Raw genomic sequence first — 18,073 nt, 5'->3', positions numbered from 1 at the left:
AACTGCTCAATTTCTTGCTTACGGTACAAGCTTACTGTAGTAAAAACTACATACGTATCTTGTAAGGCTGTCAGCTCAGCTCACGTGTCAATGTGCTATCAAGCCAACACAAATTCATTATTTTGTTATTCCTGCAATTTAAAAATGAAAGTAGCTACAAAAAATTAACTACCATGCTTTTATGCAGCTCGCAAGGGCAAATAATCGCTTGAAAAGCTGTTAAATATTAAATCCTATAATGGAATAATTGAAATGAATCACCCTCTTGCATAAAAATATAGACGGGAAACAGAGAAATTAATTAGTCTGCCATTAGCTAACTTAGTTACATATCTACGTAGCTAGCTAGCTACCGCTCGCTCGGAATTTGTCAGTGAGATCGCCATGATGAGGACTGGACGGCCTATCGATCGAGCTGACCAGCTCTTGATCTATAGTCGCTTGACCTAATAACTAACAAAGTCTACGTATCATAACAATTTAATTGCCTACTCACCACAATACAGGCTCTTTTGTTGACCACCCTAGTTAACCGCTGACTCTAATAATTTCAGTGATCACGTGAACAAAAAGTGAACACATTGAAAAGCAGCTATATAAGTATACCTGCAAAAATCGTTTTGCCAGAGTAAGTCAAATAGCTAGCAGGTAAGTAGCATATGATTATATGATTTACCTTCGGATTTACCTTAGCTAATAGTTGGTAAATTTAGTCCGCAAAGTTGCTAAGTTGGCAAGCTGTAAGGCCAGTAAGGGTGACCATAGATGTTAGCGCCAGAGACGTTTTGGAGTGACTATAGAATAGATACTATAAAGACGCATCTAACTATGGCGTAGCTAATGTATTTTGCGGACTGGACTCACGCACTAAGCTGGAAACAGCTTTTAAACGATAATCCAGGCATTATCCATCTCTTGCAACACTGGAGACACCACTGTCGAGCTACAACTGCTGGTACCGCTCTTCCTTACCTGTCAACAAACTATCGCGTGCGCTAATTGTATTGTATTATTGTATTGTATTGTATTAATGCTTTACAGTGACCAGCACTGAAGGTCTGCAGCAACATGTGCTGCAGCCTTAGGATTACCTTCAAGGACTTAGACTTAGTGACTTATAGCTGAAAAGGTGTAACAGAAAAGGGGCCAAAGTAAGGAAAAAAATCCCTCCAACCCCAGGAATCGAGCTGCAGGTCACCCAATGTCTAGTCGGGGCCACACTCAGAATACACGAGTACTAGCAGTGGTGATAAAGCATGATAGAGGCTATTATATTGTTGTAGCGTAGATGTTTTCCTTTGTTGCTTCAGTACTTAGCACTAGTGTTAGGGCTGTAGTGATGAGTCAATTGATTTGCATAGCCCCATCACCTCGCGGGGCAGTGTCACCTATAGCTACCCTGCTAAGAATTATTACTGGCTCATCTATACAACCCTAGCACTAGTGCTAAAGCAATAAAGGAAAACATCTACGCTACAACAATAGCCTCTATCAAGCTTTATTACTGCTAGTACTCGTGTATCGTAAGCGTATTCTTATTACTTAGTGTATGCGCTAGTTTGTTGACTGGTAAGGAAGAGTAGTACCAGCAGTTGTAGCTCTATAGTGGTGTCTCTCCGGTGTTAGAGATGGATAATTCCTGGATTATTGTTTAAAAGCTGTTTCCAGCTCAGTGCGTGATTCCAGTCCGTAAGTCCAGTCCGCGAAACTCATGATACATTACGCCTCTATATATATATATATATATAGCTAACTATTAAAAGTTATGTGTGTATGAAGAGTTCACCTGTTTTGTTTTTTTTTTCTGTTTCAGTTGGTGTTGCCAGGTTGCGCAGTTGAGCCATTTAAAGATGTTTGGTTTAATACTTCTTTTACTACAGTGCTGCTTACTGTTCAGCTTTACGGACTCTCAGGAAGTGTTTCAGCAAGATCCAGTCCCTAACCCTTTTAAAATAAATGATCGCTATCCTAATCGTGATGAGTTTGAGGAGTGTAGACCAATCAAGGTGCAACTTGAGAGAACCTCTGCCAGATTTACAGATACAATCATTCAAAATAGTAACAATGATATAGATTTTGCTAACAATGATGCTTCTTTGATGACATCAAGACTAAAATCGCGTCTTGACATACTAGCTGGTTTGTATAAGAACCGGTTTGGTAGAAAGTTAAAGGTGTTACTGACTTACACTGAGGCAGGCCATCCTGATGTTGCTACAAATGACTCACTTCATTTTGAAGGTATTGAAATGCAATAGTGAATTTAGCTAACAATCAACTCTTTCAGGTCGTACCTCTAGGATCACAGGCAGTGATAGTAGCCAATTACCAGAAATATTGCAGTTAGCTGTTCAAGCTGGATTTGACTGGGTGTACTATGCTGATGTGAACTACTGCAGAGTTAGTGTTATTCCAGATGGTACGTGTATAGGGGTCATAAGTAGCTAGGCCTGAATCAAATATGCTCAAAATTTGCCCAAAATACTCTCAGGATTTCCCAAAAAAATTGCATATTACTGTATACTCTTATACTCTTCAGAGTTCCCATTATATGCTTGCATTATGCTCCTAGGTTAACAACATTTCTTACCATAATCTTAATCAGTAAATGCTTTATTGGAGTATTTCACTGCGGAGTGTCTGTTCTATTAGAGAGTATTATTATTATTATTATTATTATTGTTTACTTACTGAGCAGTCAGCCCTGCTGGTGTGCTCAGGAATCACATAAACAAATACATTAGGTACAATAATATGATTGGAGTCTAGCTATAAATAGATCAGTATCTGCAATTTCAATTGTATCAGTTGGTAGTATGTAGTAGAGTATTGAAATGTATAATGAATCTGAGTGCTCTATTGCAGTTTGCATTTTCCACTGACTGCTCTTTCATAGAGTATCAATCTATTTTCATGGATTAAGCTCCATAGTTTGAAATATCCACCTAATACTTAATATGTTATTATGCTGGTATAGCACTCCAGCCTAATAAATATTGGCAGCAGCAGAGGAAGTAGTTGATATGAATGGGGGAGGGCTGGGCTGACCCACACTTATGGAAATGATCTACACTGTCTCTGCTTTGGAAAGGTGAGACCAAAAAAAAAAAAAAAAAGGTCATAGCCAGCTGAGAATAGCTGCCCACCTCACCAGCTACGCATTTATAACTGACAAACTACATAAATCCTTACATAGCTCGCTACATACTGCTCTAATACTATGACTGCTCTATTAGAGTATCTTGATCTTTATCACGGTTTTCAGCCCCACTCCAACAAGGATAATTTCGGCGAGGGGGGGCTAAATCCCCCATCAGCAGACCGAGGGGGGAGCTTCAACCCCCTAGCCTCCCCCCTTTCCGCTGCCTATGAATAATGGTATTATGCTTTATAATTATTATGCTGGAATATTTGACGCAGGCCTATAATTTATATAGCCATAACACAGTAGATAAAGTTAGCTATCTATATAATTATGACCAATACATTGCATACTGACCAAAATTCATTGTTACTTTTTCATTTTATTAGTATGTCAAACTAACCTGGATCTCATGTTCCTGCTTGATCAGTCTGGGAGTGTTAGACAAAGTAACCATGATCTGGCACTACAGTTCATGGAGTCAGTAGTGAACTTTTATGACATCTCAGAAAATCACACTAGAGTTGCAGTGGTGACATTTTCAACTGGAGCCCAAACACAATTCTACTTCAATTCATTCAATTCACTACAACAGGTTACCACAGCAATTAGGGACATTAGCTATAGAGGTGGCTGGACACATACAGGTCTTGGTCTGACATTGGCAGTCAATACCTTCAACAACCCTTCAGTTACTGGAGCAAGACTGCCATCCGCTGGTATCCCTCGTGTGGTGATTCTCATCACCGATGGTCGCTCCAACACATACAGTATTACAGAACCAGCTATGAATCTACAAGCAGCTGGTGTTGTTGTGTACAGTATTGGAGTGGGTAACTATTATCTTCCAGAGCTTCAGTTTATTGCATCTGATCCAGACAATGACCATGTATTTCTGCTCCAATCTTATACTGATGCAGCATTTTTTACTCAGCTACTCAGGGGAACAGCTTGTGATAGTAAGTGTGCCCAAGTCTACTTTGGCACTATATGAAATGAGATACATGTATGCAGTTTGTTTTGCTTAAATTTGCCAACTCACCTTTTCACTTTGTGGGTTGCTTGCCTACCTGATACAATTTAAAGTAACACATCAATAAACAGCTCAAAGAAGGTTTATTGGTTATCTTGTTTGCAATTTCTGACATCACAGCCTTGATTAACTGTGGTAGTTATTTTAAAATGTAATTGGATCTGTGAAAAGGGGTCTTATAGCCTTTCCAAATTGCCAAGATTTACAAGTTATAGACTCATAACTCATCATGTGTTTCACCTATTGTCTTAAAATTACATCCAGAAATAGTGCTATGTTAGGGTTGTAAAGTGACCAAATTTCAGGCTGGTAGCATACTCACAAGTCAAGTTATGGAGTGCCAAGTACATGCAATTGGAAAGGCCCCTTTTTGCAGATCCGGTCACAAATATTCTAATACTGTTACTGCTTTGGCTTTTGTTTAGTAATGATATTTGCACATATTTTAAAAGCATTAGTATCATATTTCCGAATCAGATCTATTAGTCAAGAATTTTTTGTGTGTTATTAATCATTAACTATCTTGTCTATAGGTCCAGCCATGATATCTGCTGGTAATGAAACTGAGACTGAAGTCATGCAAGATGAGTTCAAATACTTTCAATTGGACTGTCCTATGTTCACTGATAATATGGTAATAGAACTGACTGTAGTTTCAGGACAATGTGCCATCTATGGCTCCACTGAAATAGTTAATCCTAGCCCTGTAAATTATGTTGGGGTTACTCTCCGTAATGAGGATGATGTACCTGTAGGATCAGTGAAGATATTGGTTGTGCCAACTAAAGGAGCAAAGGTGTGATTGTTGTGGATATCTACAATGTGTGTGACAGTGCTATTAATGCTATATTCCTGTAAAGGTGGTATTATGATAATTACTGGTACATATTATTGTTTTGGCAGACATTACGATCTTAATCCAGTGCTCAGTGTTTAAGGAGGATCATGGGTTGTATAACAGTCACATATCAGTATTTTGCATTTCAAGGGTGGATTAGGGGGAAGGGTGCTTTGCTATGTATTATCTAGAAGGCTACAGGGGCAGCTGCATTTTAAGTATGGGTAATGAAATGGTAGGAGAAGAGCTAATCTCCTTTAGAAATCATTGAGTCGTGGTACCAAAATATATTCAAGGAGTAAAGCTTAAAGTAAAGCTACTATAATTGAAATTCTAATTAAAAATAATTTTTTAAGGTGTTCTAGGAATGCTGCTAAAATTAAACCTCTTCTTGTTGACTTGTGTACACTGTTACCCTACCATTTTGCCAAACATCTTACTATAAATACTATACTATACTTTACATCCTAATTACTAACTATCCTCCTATCAACATTTTTTCATTAGAAATTACCATCATGGAACAGGCCCCACAATGGACAGATTCAAACTTTCAAAGGGGGAGTTCTGCTTTGAAGCATGGCAATTTTAGCAAAAAAAAGTCACTTGTAAGCCTATTATAAAGCAACTGAAGGATTTAAAGGTATGTAGATGTGGGAGCTTAACATCATCAACACAATAATTTTTTGAAAAACATTTAGAAAGTTTGTAGGTGTTGAGATAGCAGCTTTTGCAGTAAAGAAGTTTAGTGAGTATTTTACTATCAAAGTTAATGCAACAAGTAGTAGAAATTTTAATTTGGATTAGAGATTAAAGTGAAATTGTTTTGAAACAAGGGAATAACAAAAAAAGTAGTGAAACAGGAGAGGCTTTTATACCTGCAGAAACAGTGGACATTATTTTTAATCCCTCTAGGCTGAAGTATAGGAATTAAACGTCCATTAGTATAATATTATCTAGAAGTATTTATAGACAACCTCTCTTGGTTAACTATTTAATTACTCCCTTGTTTTGAAACTGTTTTTTGAACCAGATGCATGCCCACAGCTGGCTGAAGGCCAGCTGTGGGCTTCCTAAAACTATTTTTCTGAAAAAAAATGTGCTTGTTTGTGTGTATGTATTTGTATATGTGACTGGGACTGTGAAAATAGAGCATGTGGGCGCATAAAATTTGCCTACTTTTCCATGGCTTTGAACTTTTTAGCATGTATTAAATGATCAATGGGCTTTATACCAAAAGTTACAGAGTGCAAATATTCTACTCCTGTGCTGAGATATCCCTGTTGTGTGACAGGGTGTAGTTTGTGCCCACATGCCCTATTTTCACAGGCCCGGTTACATATTTGTTTGTCTTTCTGCACCCACGTGAACAAAATGACTTATGCTAAATACAGCCTGTATGTATGTGAGAAAATTAATGAAGGCTGCACAGAACCAAGAGGGTTTAAAGTTTAAAATACCTAATTTTCTTGTTGTATTAATTTTGAATACTCACTGCACAAAAGCTGCTATCTCAACACCTTCAAACTTTAAAAGTGTCTTTTGAAAGATTATCGTATTGATCATATTAAGCTCCTGCATCTACTTTTAAGTAAATTACATGCTTTTTTCAAAATATATATTTTTTTGCTAAGATTACCATCCATGCTTCAAAGCAGAGCTCCTCTTTTGAAAGTTAGGATCTACCCATCGCAAGGACTGTACCATGATAGCAATTTCTAATGAAAAATGTTAAAAGGAGCAATGGCGGATACAAGATGGGGCATTTGGGGTAAATGACCTCCCCACCCCTTCTGGCCCTTTGTGCCAGTTGTGGAGTAGCTAGCTAGGCATGCATTGCTACTTCTTTTGATTGAAATGATAAACCTTACGTCAGGCCAATATCTTGGGGGGGGGGGGGGGGGGGGGATTCCGAGGGGTTCAGGAACCCCCTGTAAAATATTTAGACTTCTGAGTTTACAGCATGCAGGATCCTAACATACCATTTAGTGTGGCAGGACAAAATAAGTGAGTAATATAGTGTATGGCACAGCACAATATTTGATAAAGCTTGCATTCATCTCTCAGGGAAGGATTTACAGAGGTAACATGAGCCCTCTTCAAAACTTGCTAAAAGATCGATATACTCTAATAGAGCAGTCAGGTGTATACTCCAATAGAGCAGTCACGTATACTCTAATACAACATGCATGTGAACATCCATATGTTAAGGAATTAGTGAAGTTTATCACTCAGACATTCTAACATTAAATGCAAAACTGAGCATGACCTTATACTGCTATAGCTTTGGTGTACACTGTACAGTGTATAAAGGTATAGAACTCCAGAATCTATGCTATGCATATTTTGTAGTTAATTATAATGTTTTGATTGTAAGTCATTTTATTTGTATCAGTGGATTCATGGTTCCTATATCAGTGAGATAACTGTCACTTACAGATTACTATATGTGTCTCTGTGTTATGCTGTCTGTTTCCACTAAGTAGCTTTATCTAGTACTAGCTTCATCCCAAAGGCACTTATATGCATTATAATTAATGAAGTTTTTTGCATAAAATATAGCATTTAGCTGAGTTTTGATTCGTTAAAATATTTAAAGTCTCTCAGTGGCTGGGGGCTGCGCCCCCAGACCCCTGCTTCTAGTAACTCTATACTGCTCCTGGAACCCCCCTTCAAAAAATCCTGGCTACAGCCCCTGTATATATTAGTACCATTTATTGCAAACTCACCTGAAATCAAAGTCAAATCACTGCCTAATTGCTAACCAGCATCTTCGTCCGTACTAAGTACCTCTAAAAATAATTACGCTTTGCGGGTGTTTGAGACCTCATAGCTTTTAAACAGCTTTAAGACTCCACAGCCATCTACAAAGGCCAAACTGACAAAAATCGTACTACTGATTATTTGCTTCTTCAAAAAAAAACAATTTAATACAGCAATTAACAAGAGAATCTATTCTCCCACAGCCACCTACAACTTAGCCTGTTTGTGCCCCTTCCCTTACCAGCCCCTAGATCTGCCCCTGAGGAGGATAGTTAGTTATTTCTTCATTGAATTGACTATGTAAATTTACAGGCTTGAAAGTATTACCAAATGCAGGCTATCATAATATTGGCTAAACCTCTTGTAATGCAACACTAGTACATAACAGCCATACAGAGTGCAACCTCGTACCATTTTTAGGATGAAATTTTGAGGGTAAATGTGATCCAGTCTGCAAAAAAGGGGTTTATAGCTTTTTAAATTGCATGTACTTGGCAACCTGTAACTTGACTTGTGAATGCGGTATCACCCTGAAATTCGGTCCCTTATACCCCTACCATAGCACTATGGCTTGGTATAATATGAAGGTGATAGGTTGAAAACATGAGGAGTTATGAATAGTCAAATGTGACAATTTGGAAAGGCTATAAGACCCCTTTTTGCAGACCGGGTCACAATTTTCTTTAGTAATGAGACTGTGAAGTGCACCATAGTTACTGCATGTTTGGGACAACATGAAGTGGCTATACTACAATTTAAGCCCAGGCCTATTATGCTCAAAAATTATGCTTTCAAAATCTAGGTTAATATGCTCAAGAAATGACTATTTTATTTAAACACAGTAGTGTTTCCTGACTACTGTATTAAAGTAAGTGACTGCTCTATTAGAGTATCTCGATCTTAGTTTCACAAAGTGTGAATATCCAACCAAGAAATGGTTAATTAAGTTATTTTATGAATTTTTCTGCAGTAATAATACATATTGGTGGTGATCATTTGCTTTCTTTCATTATGTGTGCATTGCACATTAAATTTTCAAAATTAACATCGTCCCTATTATGCTAGCATTATGCTTGATGCTTTTGGTTACCTATATTATATGCTTTAAATTATGCCAGCATAATTGGCCAGGGCCTATAATAATAATAATATCAGTTAAGTAAAGTGCTATTTGCTATTATTTTATGCAGGTACTACATATTTCCATTAGAGGCATCAGTCCATCTATAAATAGCTTTAGATTTGCAGTTTACAGCCAACTATTTCAATTGCCATCTTACTCTACATCAGTTCTGAGCAACAGTGACAATGATGGTTACCCTATTATTGTTCTAGATGTTTTAGCAGGTGATAAGATGTAAGTTAAATATATGACCGTGCATGTGAAAGTAGGGCATGTTGACACAAATACATGTTGTAGACCCTAATTTTGCAGGCCCATTCACACATACAGTTCATGTATTTGTACCACTTTAGTGTACAAGATGTATTCTCTATCAAAAGTAGTACTGTGTATTATTCTAATTGTTTAATAATAAGTCAGTCCATTCTTGTATGGGTGATGCTGATAGTTGTTTTCCATACACACAGTTTAATACTGTAGATTTCGCTATCAAGATTAATTCATTCATGAAAAATGTGACTAGATTTTGGAAAAACGTTCCAAATTGCACATTAGAAGTTTTGAGATAAACTGTGACAGCTTCAAAGAATTCAAGTCAGCATCACTTGCCAAGGATAGCAAGCAAGCATATGAAATTTACACAACAGATGCATCAATCTACTACTTTTCAGACAACTTCCAGTACTTGTAGCTACTTGTAGAGTTTCCCACCAAATAAGGTGGGCAAAAGATTGACTTCAAATGGAGACAGACCATGATTCGGGTCCAGACATGAGATAACAGGGCTGTGCTGGCTTCTTAGTAGCTCATATGTAGCAAACTATACTTCAAAGACCACGATTGGAGCCCAGACACAAGATTACAGGGCTGTGCTGGCTTCTTAGTGGCTGATATGTAGCAAAATCAACGGGAAAAAAAAGGTCTGGCCAACATTATTAGATCATCCGTCAGTAAACCACTTATTCTTGCCAAGCCAGGCCCTCCACAAGGCCTGAAACTGCCTCCACACCACCCAGAAAAGACATTTGTTAAAACCAGCCTCGTGTAGTTTGAGTAGTACTGAGAGTCAAAACTAGTAGCACGATAGTTAGCTATCCACTGGTGGTGTTAGTTTGATTTAGCCTGATGTGAAATTTGGATAGGTTTTGTAAAATCTGGTTGCAAATGTGACATGTTGTAAATTCCTACTTCGTGCACTTTTATACCACAACCAGCCACAGTTGACTTCTTTAATTATAACCACAATTCTGGTGTTGAACTGTCATTGCTATTATGCTAAATATTCACTTCATAAAATTAGATTAGTTCCTGGTTGTTGTATAGAGTAATTGCAGACTGCTTTGTTAGAGTAATCATTTGCATACTTGGGAAGTTGCTGCGTATATTAAATAATTTAGCTAGCTATGTCAAAGCCTATTACAACTCTAGGTACAACTTTGCAATTACTGATGGAAATGAAGCAGGAAACTTTGCAATTGATAGCAGTGGAAGGATAACTCTAAACAATCAACTCAATGGCATGGTCCAGGATGCCTACACTCTTACAGTGACTGCTCATAATGTGAATTATAGCTGCCAGTGTGACAGGACAACGGTTGAAGTTTCTGTTTTAGCATCAGGTGAACAGTTACAATTTTAATTATTATCTTCAGATAGAGTAATTGAAATTGTATCCGTACATAATAATACGACATTAATGCAAATGGGTCCACTAGCCCCAATACCCTATATGACATCTTAGTGTGCTACATGGGTGTCATAGTTACACAATATGGATACCTTTGTGGCATTTAACAGCTAGGCCTGAGTCAAACATGCTCAATTTTTTCCCCAAAAATGCTTTCAGGAATTTCCCAAAATTTTCACCTATTAATATGCTTTTCATTGTTCTCATTATGCTTGAATCATGCTCCTAAGTTGACAACATTTCCTACAATTATCTTGTAAACATTTTATTCAGTGAATGCTCTATTAGAGTATTTCTCTACAAAGTGACTGTTCTAGTAGAAAGTATCGACCTAAGGAGCTATGTACAATGAATGTGAGTATTTCCGGACCAAACTGTGTACAATCTGCAGTTCTAACTAATGTAGATATAAATGTTCTTACACACATGTAGGATATTTGACATACAGTGTAAATTATAAGTTTGTTACCATTGTTACAATCACTTTATTAATGTATGCATATTTCACTGTAGAATGCCATACCAGCGATCTTTGTACTGACATTAGTATTACCATCCAAGCTAATAATGCTTCTGAATGTTGTCAAAAAGGAGGGAGATCATATGACGACGGTACTGGTTGTGTTACAGCATGTGGAATGATTGGTGAGTGAACACCTTTCACATAGTTTATATATTCATTAGTATCTTGTCTTATCATCGGGAATGAGGCTATCCAGAGGCAAATACTAGACATTTGCCATCCAAATAGCCTAAACATCCAACGGTAATAGAAATTGGTTAGACATAGTGTCCTATTAATTTTATCAAAGAAACAAGAATGGATCCTAACAAATATAATTTGGTTTGTACTCCAATTTAAAACTTGTATTTATAAAACATACAGAAGCTTTTGATCCACTGATCCACCCACACACTGTATTACAGTGTTTTCTTCGGTTTATTTAGCCTACTGGCATAATTTAGGAAGTACAAAATAGATTTTGGTGCATGTAGATAATACTCAATGTAATTAATGACTACCTGTTATGGTATTGGCAGGTGAACAACTTCTGTGTGCTGTTATACCTTATGGAATGGTAGAGTAACCTTTCAGTTGATATGTCAGCTGAAAGCTTTACTATTCTGTAATATATTATGTTGTCATGGGGAAAGTTTTAAATCTCATAGCAGCAGTTTGGTTATTAGTTAGTGATTTGTTATGAATTAAATTGGTACATACAGTTATGATGAAAATCTGGTGTTACTAGCACTTTGTAATGCTTGCACACTTTAGTATAGTGGAAGCTAGTGTTGTGAGGAAAGAAAAAGTTATTTGATCCTTTCCTACAATAACCACAGACTTTTGATGGTGGCAATCATTTGTTCATGCATAAAACTATTTGGAATTACTAGACCACAACAGTCATTTTCAAAAGGCGATTTCCAGAAACAAATGCACTACCTTGTATCAGCCACTGCTAAGTTAATATGTATAAAACATCGTTTGTAAAACTGTATAAATTTCATAACTTTACCTTTTGATTTCTATTCTAATCACCATAGCACTTTTGTTCATATCACATTTTGCAGCTTTTGTAAACATTGTTTTGTATTAAGCTTTATTGTACTTCATGTGGTTAGCAATCCCAGCTTTGCGCTGCCCATGCAAAGTGATATATATATATATATATATATATATATGTGTGTGTGTGTGTGTGTGTGTATACTACATATACATTTTGTAAGTGTTTAAGTGTTTAATATTATTTTTTCAACAGAGGGTGATCCTCATTTTACTGTACCACTGTTATCTAAAGATATTATTTGTTACTCCATCCAAGGGTACTCTGGGCTGGCATTTAACTTGATTTACAACAAAAAGTTTGTTATAAATGCCTTATTTGTGGACACTGAAGGAGATACTAGTGAAGCTACTTGGATTGGAAAATTAGCGGTCATTCCACAAAATGTTAATAAATATGAAGCTGTGGTCTTTGACTCTATTAATCAGCAAGTGGAAACAGTCAGCTTTGGAACTCTGAAGGCTGCAATGGTCAAAATAATAACTTTTAATGAAAATGGCACTGTCAAATTTACTCATTCAGTTCAAAAGCAAGATGGTAATCCTGTTATACATGTAGTTTACAGTCAGCCACAAGCTAAATTCGATGTCACCTTCTACAAGAATCATCTCAATGTGGACTGGAGTATGAATTATGATGAACTTCATGACTCACATGGACTAATGGGTATGTCTTCAAAACACAAGTTTCAGTGATATTTAGTGACCCTCAGACGTTGTAATAGTACCTTTGTTTAGCTTAGGCGCTACGGCCTTCATGTTACTAATTCAACAGAATCCTATTGTTTTGAAATCTGACTATTACAAAAATTAATTATGATGCATTGTAGTGCCCAAGCAAAACAAAAGTACTACTACAGGGCCTGAGGGTCACTAAATACCACTGAAACCTGTGTTTTGAGGTCCAAATAATTGATATGTCAACTTTGACAGTTGCTTGCGAGCAAGAAATATGGCATTAACTAGTAGAAATATGCCTATTACACCTCCCTCTAATTCAGTAAGGCTACTACAATTCATTTAGATTCCCATTGGTTTCCACTGTTATGAGTGTGGTACTAGCTATGGGATTAGAGACTGCATTTTCAAATTGTAGTATTGAACTCGATGAAGTATGCACATGTTTAATAGTGAAATGTATATAAAAATGAAATCTCTATAAGCTGATGGTCAAAGGTGCCAAATGTTGTTGTATTAGAAATGATGTTAGATTATTACGATAGTGTTATGTACACAAAAGTGTTATATACCTCTGCAACATTGTTTGTCTGATTATTAAGGCACAGGTATGGTATAGTAAAACACTCCAAACTAGCACCTTGGAATTATAAACATCTGAGGTGGAGGTGTTAGAATGATGCAATGAAAACCTTGGTGGATGTCTTTTGGTTTAGAAAATGGTCTGCCAGCAGTGAAAAGGACACCTTGCGCCATTGCTAGTGATGGTGTCACACACAAGGCTGCATGGCCCAAGGCTTAGTCACTGAAACGGCATTTTTTTTAGTGATACACACTGCTATCAACAAGAATTGCCTCAGTTTGAGTAAGAGAAATCTGTGAAAATTTGTGACAGTAGCTACTGTAAGGTTGTATCGTGATTGGTGTAGCTACCTGAGGCTTGACTAGACACCAGAGTATCCTCGCAACTATTCAAGGCAAGTCTATACCACGATGGAGAATCAATGGATTGGCATCACCATGTCTCATGTAAACGTGGTGAAAGTGGAGAAAGACAGCTTGTTGCGTCACGCGGTAACGCAGCCAATTTTCTAGGGAATTAAGACACCAATATCTGCCTTGTACTCCAGTTAACTCTCCGGCACCGGAATAGGGTAGGGAAGAACATGCTGGTTTGATTGTGCTATTGCTTTGTTGACAATATTTCAGTGGTAAACAATAAATTCTTGGTGTGGATAACTAATTAACTAACGTGGTTAGCCACGAGTCTCTTAGTGCTAAAAGACTTGTGGTGGAGTCTCTTCATGAACAAGAAACTTTTATTTTAATCAAACTTCAAAGCATTGCTAACGTACCATTTTCTAATTTGTATTATAAAAGTGTTAGATTACAGTGACTTCCTGTTCTGATACAACCTGTGGCTAGTATAGTGTTGTGGATATAAATATTGGTCAGACATTGTAGCTTAAAGAGTTGCTATTCTATGTGCAACTGCTTTATTATATAACACTGGCAGCAGGATTATTTGTGACTGAATTTGACAAAACAAGGCTTCGACGCACAAAGCTTTGTTAGGAGATATGGCGATTTTAAGGAATCATTGTGTAATAACTTCCCAGTGCCTACAGCTGTGCAAACAAAATTTGCTCCAATTGTTCATTTGTTCACTAGCTATCACTGAGTGGGTGTATACATTTCTGATACCCAAAATTTGCCCTGTTTTGAGCAGCTTTTTTCGAGCGGGTAATAATATCACAGATGGTAGTAATAGGGTGGGAGGGTGGGGGTGGACGGTGGTCTTAATATACGGGTATAAAATGGAGTAAGAAGACGATTGGAATCCAGAGGCCAAGTTTGGGCTCTCCATGGCCCTCCATGGCCCTCAAATTACTCCAAATTGACTGAGAACACTATTGGCGAGCTCTCTGTGAAGTCCCAGCTCACTACACACCATTATCACAAAGCCATGGCCATTTAATGGTGCCAATCTCACACTCGTGGCTTTGACAGGGTCGGAAGAAAGCTGCTACAGAAACCAGACTTGTCAGTGCTGAAGGAAGTACAGTGTGAAATATGATAGTGTATTAGACCAGCAATCCATTTCTGGTAAAATCGTAAGTTTGATTTTGTGTGTGTGGAAGCCTGGTTTTGTGAAATCCAGTCACATTTTGATCTGCCTTACTTACCATACTGCAATGCAAACCTCAAGCTTATCCAATAAAATAAGCGTGGTAACGATACTTCAATACAGCAGTCACAATTCAGCAAACCAAGTAGGGTTGAAATAAATTATAATGCAATAGAAAATAGTTCACGAAACCTTGACTGACATTATTTTAATGTGATACTTCTACTGTAATAATAATGGAAGGTAAAAGCCAACGTATTACTTCATAACAGTACAAAGAAAATATACAGATCAGCTGGTTACTTATATTAATGTTGAAAAATCACCCCTTAGAGGTGCATTTGACACATTAAATATATAATTTTGATACACAGCATTATAAGTTAAATTTCTACCAATTTAAGGGTTGAATAAACTATAGATACTTTTAAAACAGGAAATTTTTTATAAATATTGGAAAGCGTTTTCTGCTATTAACAACGCCATGCTAGTTTCAAAAGTTTTAAGTGTTTTAGGCACAACCAGGTAATTTTCCAAAATTCAGTCACAATATAAAAATGTGTGGTGCACCATATGCACAAATATTTGAGAAACCTAATTTTTGCAGATTAACAAATTTCAGCTGTTTTATTTTCATGGACCACTCATTTTAAACTCATGTTCCCTATTACAGTGAAACCAGTCCTGTTATCCAAACCCCTTGTAACTAGGGGTGGTCCATAAGTATGAAAAGTCCACATCTCTGAAACTGTGTATAAATAACCAAAACTACCCTTATAGAACAGTCACTACTCTAATAGAGCAATCAATTATGTAGTTCATTTAACTGAAAATCTGGATTAGTGTGGTCCTGATAACTGAGGTTCCACTGCATATAGCATAGAACTATAATGTTGGCAATATCTGTAATTTTTGAGGATGAAAATTTCGTGGACAGCTAACCAGCTACAAAATCCACAAAAACTACATCCCTCAAAATTGTGCACATATACAGTATAAGAAATGGCTCAATAATGTAACACAATAATTATGAAATAATTATATTGACATTAAGATCATTGCAGCAAATTTTAAGCTGCCACTGTTGTGTGATAAGACATAATTATTTGTGACCGGGCCTACAAAAATAGGGCATGTGGGCATATAAAAATTGCCTACTTTTTAAAACATTGATGAGTAATAACTTTGTATTCTATAATTGCTTAGCCATGAAATTTTCAGCACTTATTAAACATTTAGTTGGCTTTTGCAGATATTCTATCCCAGTAGTGAGGTATGAGATATTATGTGGTAGGGTGAAGTTTGTGCCGACATGTCCTATTTTCGCAGGCCCAGTAGGCACCGGCCTATTATGCCCAAAATTTTACCTATTATGCTTTTGAGCATTGCTCAAAATTTAAGCCTATTATGCTCAAAATTATGCTTTCAAAATCAAGATTATGCTCTAGAACTGACTGTTTTATTAGAGTATATCAGCCTTTCCTGACTGCTCTATTAGAGTAAGTGACTGCTCTATTAGAGTATCTCGATCTTAGTTCTGCAAAGTGTGAATAACCAACAAAGAAACGGTTTAATAAGTTATATTACATGTTTTAAAATATGAAATGCTCTAATAATACTATTGGCAGTGAATATTTGCTTTCTTTCAGGCGCGCGTATTGCGTATTTAATTAATTTTTCAACTATCGTCCCTATTATGCTGGAATTATGCTTGATGCTTTTGGTCACCTATTATGCTTTAAACTATGCCGGCATAATTGGCCGGTGCCTAAGGCCCAGTCACATTTTAAGAATGACCAGCTAAATCACACTTTTATACAGTTCAGCTGTTTTGAATTTTTGCTGCACTGAAAATAGATACGTGTACCTGCAATTGTATTTAAGTTGTTGAATTACTTCTTACTGCTTGCTGTGCGTTACAACAATTATGTGACCGGATTTGGGAAAAGGGATCTTCTGCACACATCTAATTCTATGAACGTGGAAGACCATAACTTAGTTGTCAAGAAAGACACAAACTTGAAATTTCTCCATGTGTTAACCTATGTTGGTGCTCACTTCTGACCAAAGTTACAGTCAATATCTTTTTCCAATTGCAAGTTATGAATTGTCAAAGTTTGTAAATTTGATGTGTGTGGAAGACCCCTTTTTGCAAATTCGGTCACATATGTAACTAGCTTTACTGCATTGACTCATTCCACATAATTCTCAATTTCTCATATTGATCAGCAATATTTATGGTCTTACGAATTTACTTGCAGGTCAATTTATGAAGAAAGGTATCAATATTGACACTAAGAAAGAGATGTTGGTGTATTCAGATGGTCGTAACCCAGTTCCAGTTACTAAGGACTCTGTTATGACTGGCAAGTGGTGTTGGAAAGCTAACAATTTTGGACATCAAGGAGAGGGTCTGATTGAGGGTGACATACTGGATTACGTGGTACCCAATGTAATTGGTTCTCCTGATAACCTGAAAAAATACATGCAAAAAACTTGACTTGGAATGGACTGAAATTAGAATAAGCCTGCGAAGTGTTAGGCCTACATATTCTACATTTAGATATTTTGTTTTTCATGCACATTAGGCTATTCATGTACACGTATACAATAATTTCATATGTTTATGATTCAGAGATGATTAAATTTACAGATTAAATATCTGTATGCAATACGTCTAAGAGTGCTGTACTAGATTACAACATTGCATAAGACATATAGCAGAATTAAGAAAGCAAAATAAATGTTACTATGTTAATACATGTACTCAGACGTATACAGAATTATTTTGTTGCAGGTTATGATCATGACTACTCTATTAGAGTAGATGTATGTTCTATTAGAGTATTTGAACAGGGCTTGTATTTAATATAATAGACTCATGGATACTGAGAGCCCACATAACCCACAGTTCTGTAATGACCCCAACACTACTAAGCGAGGCAAGAACAAATGGACTTTCTCCAGTTGACATCAAACCACCATATCAGGTCCAGCTGGGTATAATATAGATTGGAATAATGTGGATGAAGACCATGCTTGTGAATGCGTGGCTGTTAAAGATGTTTTAACACAGTGAAACTGCAGTAATTGGGTTGCCTTATAGCATTGTATTCA

The 18,073-nt window shown here is 36.8% G+C and overlaps 1 protein-coding gene across 1 annotated transcript; it reads left to right on the top strand.

Annotated features, from left to right (window-relative positions):
* The first annotated feature begins 638 nt into the window (after positions 1-638).
* LOC136247212 (uncharacterized) lies at positions 639-17,612 on the top strand. Its single transcript, XM_066038848.1, has 10 exons — positions 639-648; positions 1,814-2,241; positions 2,288-2,419; positions 3,532-4,101; positions 4,709-4,971; positions 8,967-9,133; positions 10,328-10,518; positions 11,100-11,231; positions 12,347-12,817; positions 17,218-17,612. The coding sequence occupies exons 2-10, from the start codon at positions 1,851-1,853 to the stop codon at positions 17,454-17,456; spliced, it is 2,556 nt and encodes an 851-aa protein (XP_065894920.1). The 5' UTR covers positions 639-648; positions 1,814-1,850; the 3' UTR covers positions 17,457-17,612.
* The last annotated feature ends 461 nt before the right edge of the window (positions 17,613-18,073 follow it).

The sequence above is a fragment of the Dysidea avara genome, chromosome 2 (genome assembly GCF_963678975.1).
Source record: "Dysidea avara chromosome 2, odDysAvar1.4, whole genome shotgun sequence".
Taxonomy (NCBI): domain Eukaryota; kingdom Metazoa; phylum Porifera; class Demospongiae; order Dictyoceratida; family Dysideidae; genus Dysidea; species Dysidea avara.
This window is presented reverse-complemented; position numbering and strand designations above follow the sequence as displayed.

Excerpts from the sequence above, each read along its gene's own strand:
- LOC136247212 (XM_066038848.1), top strand. The coding sequence starts at position 1,851 with ATGTTTGGTTTAATACTTCTTTTACTACAGTGCTGCTTACTGTTCAGC. Across the intron at positions 11,232-12,346 it reads TACAGCATGTGGAATGATTG|AGGGTGATCCTCATTTTACT; the intron begins GTGAGTGAACAC and ends TTTTTTCAACAG. Across the intron at positions 12,818-17,217 it reads TGACTCACATGGACTAATGG|GTCAATTTATGAAGAAAGGT; the intron begins GTATGTCTTCAA and ends ATTTACTTGCAG.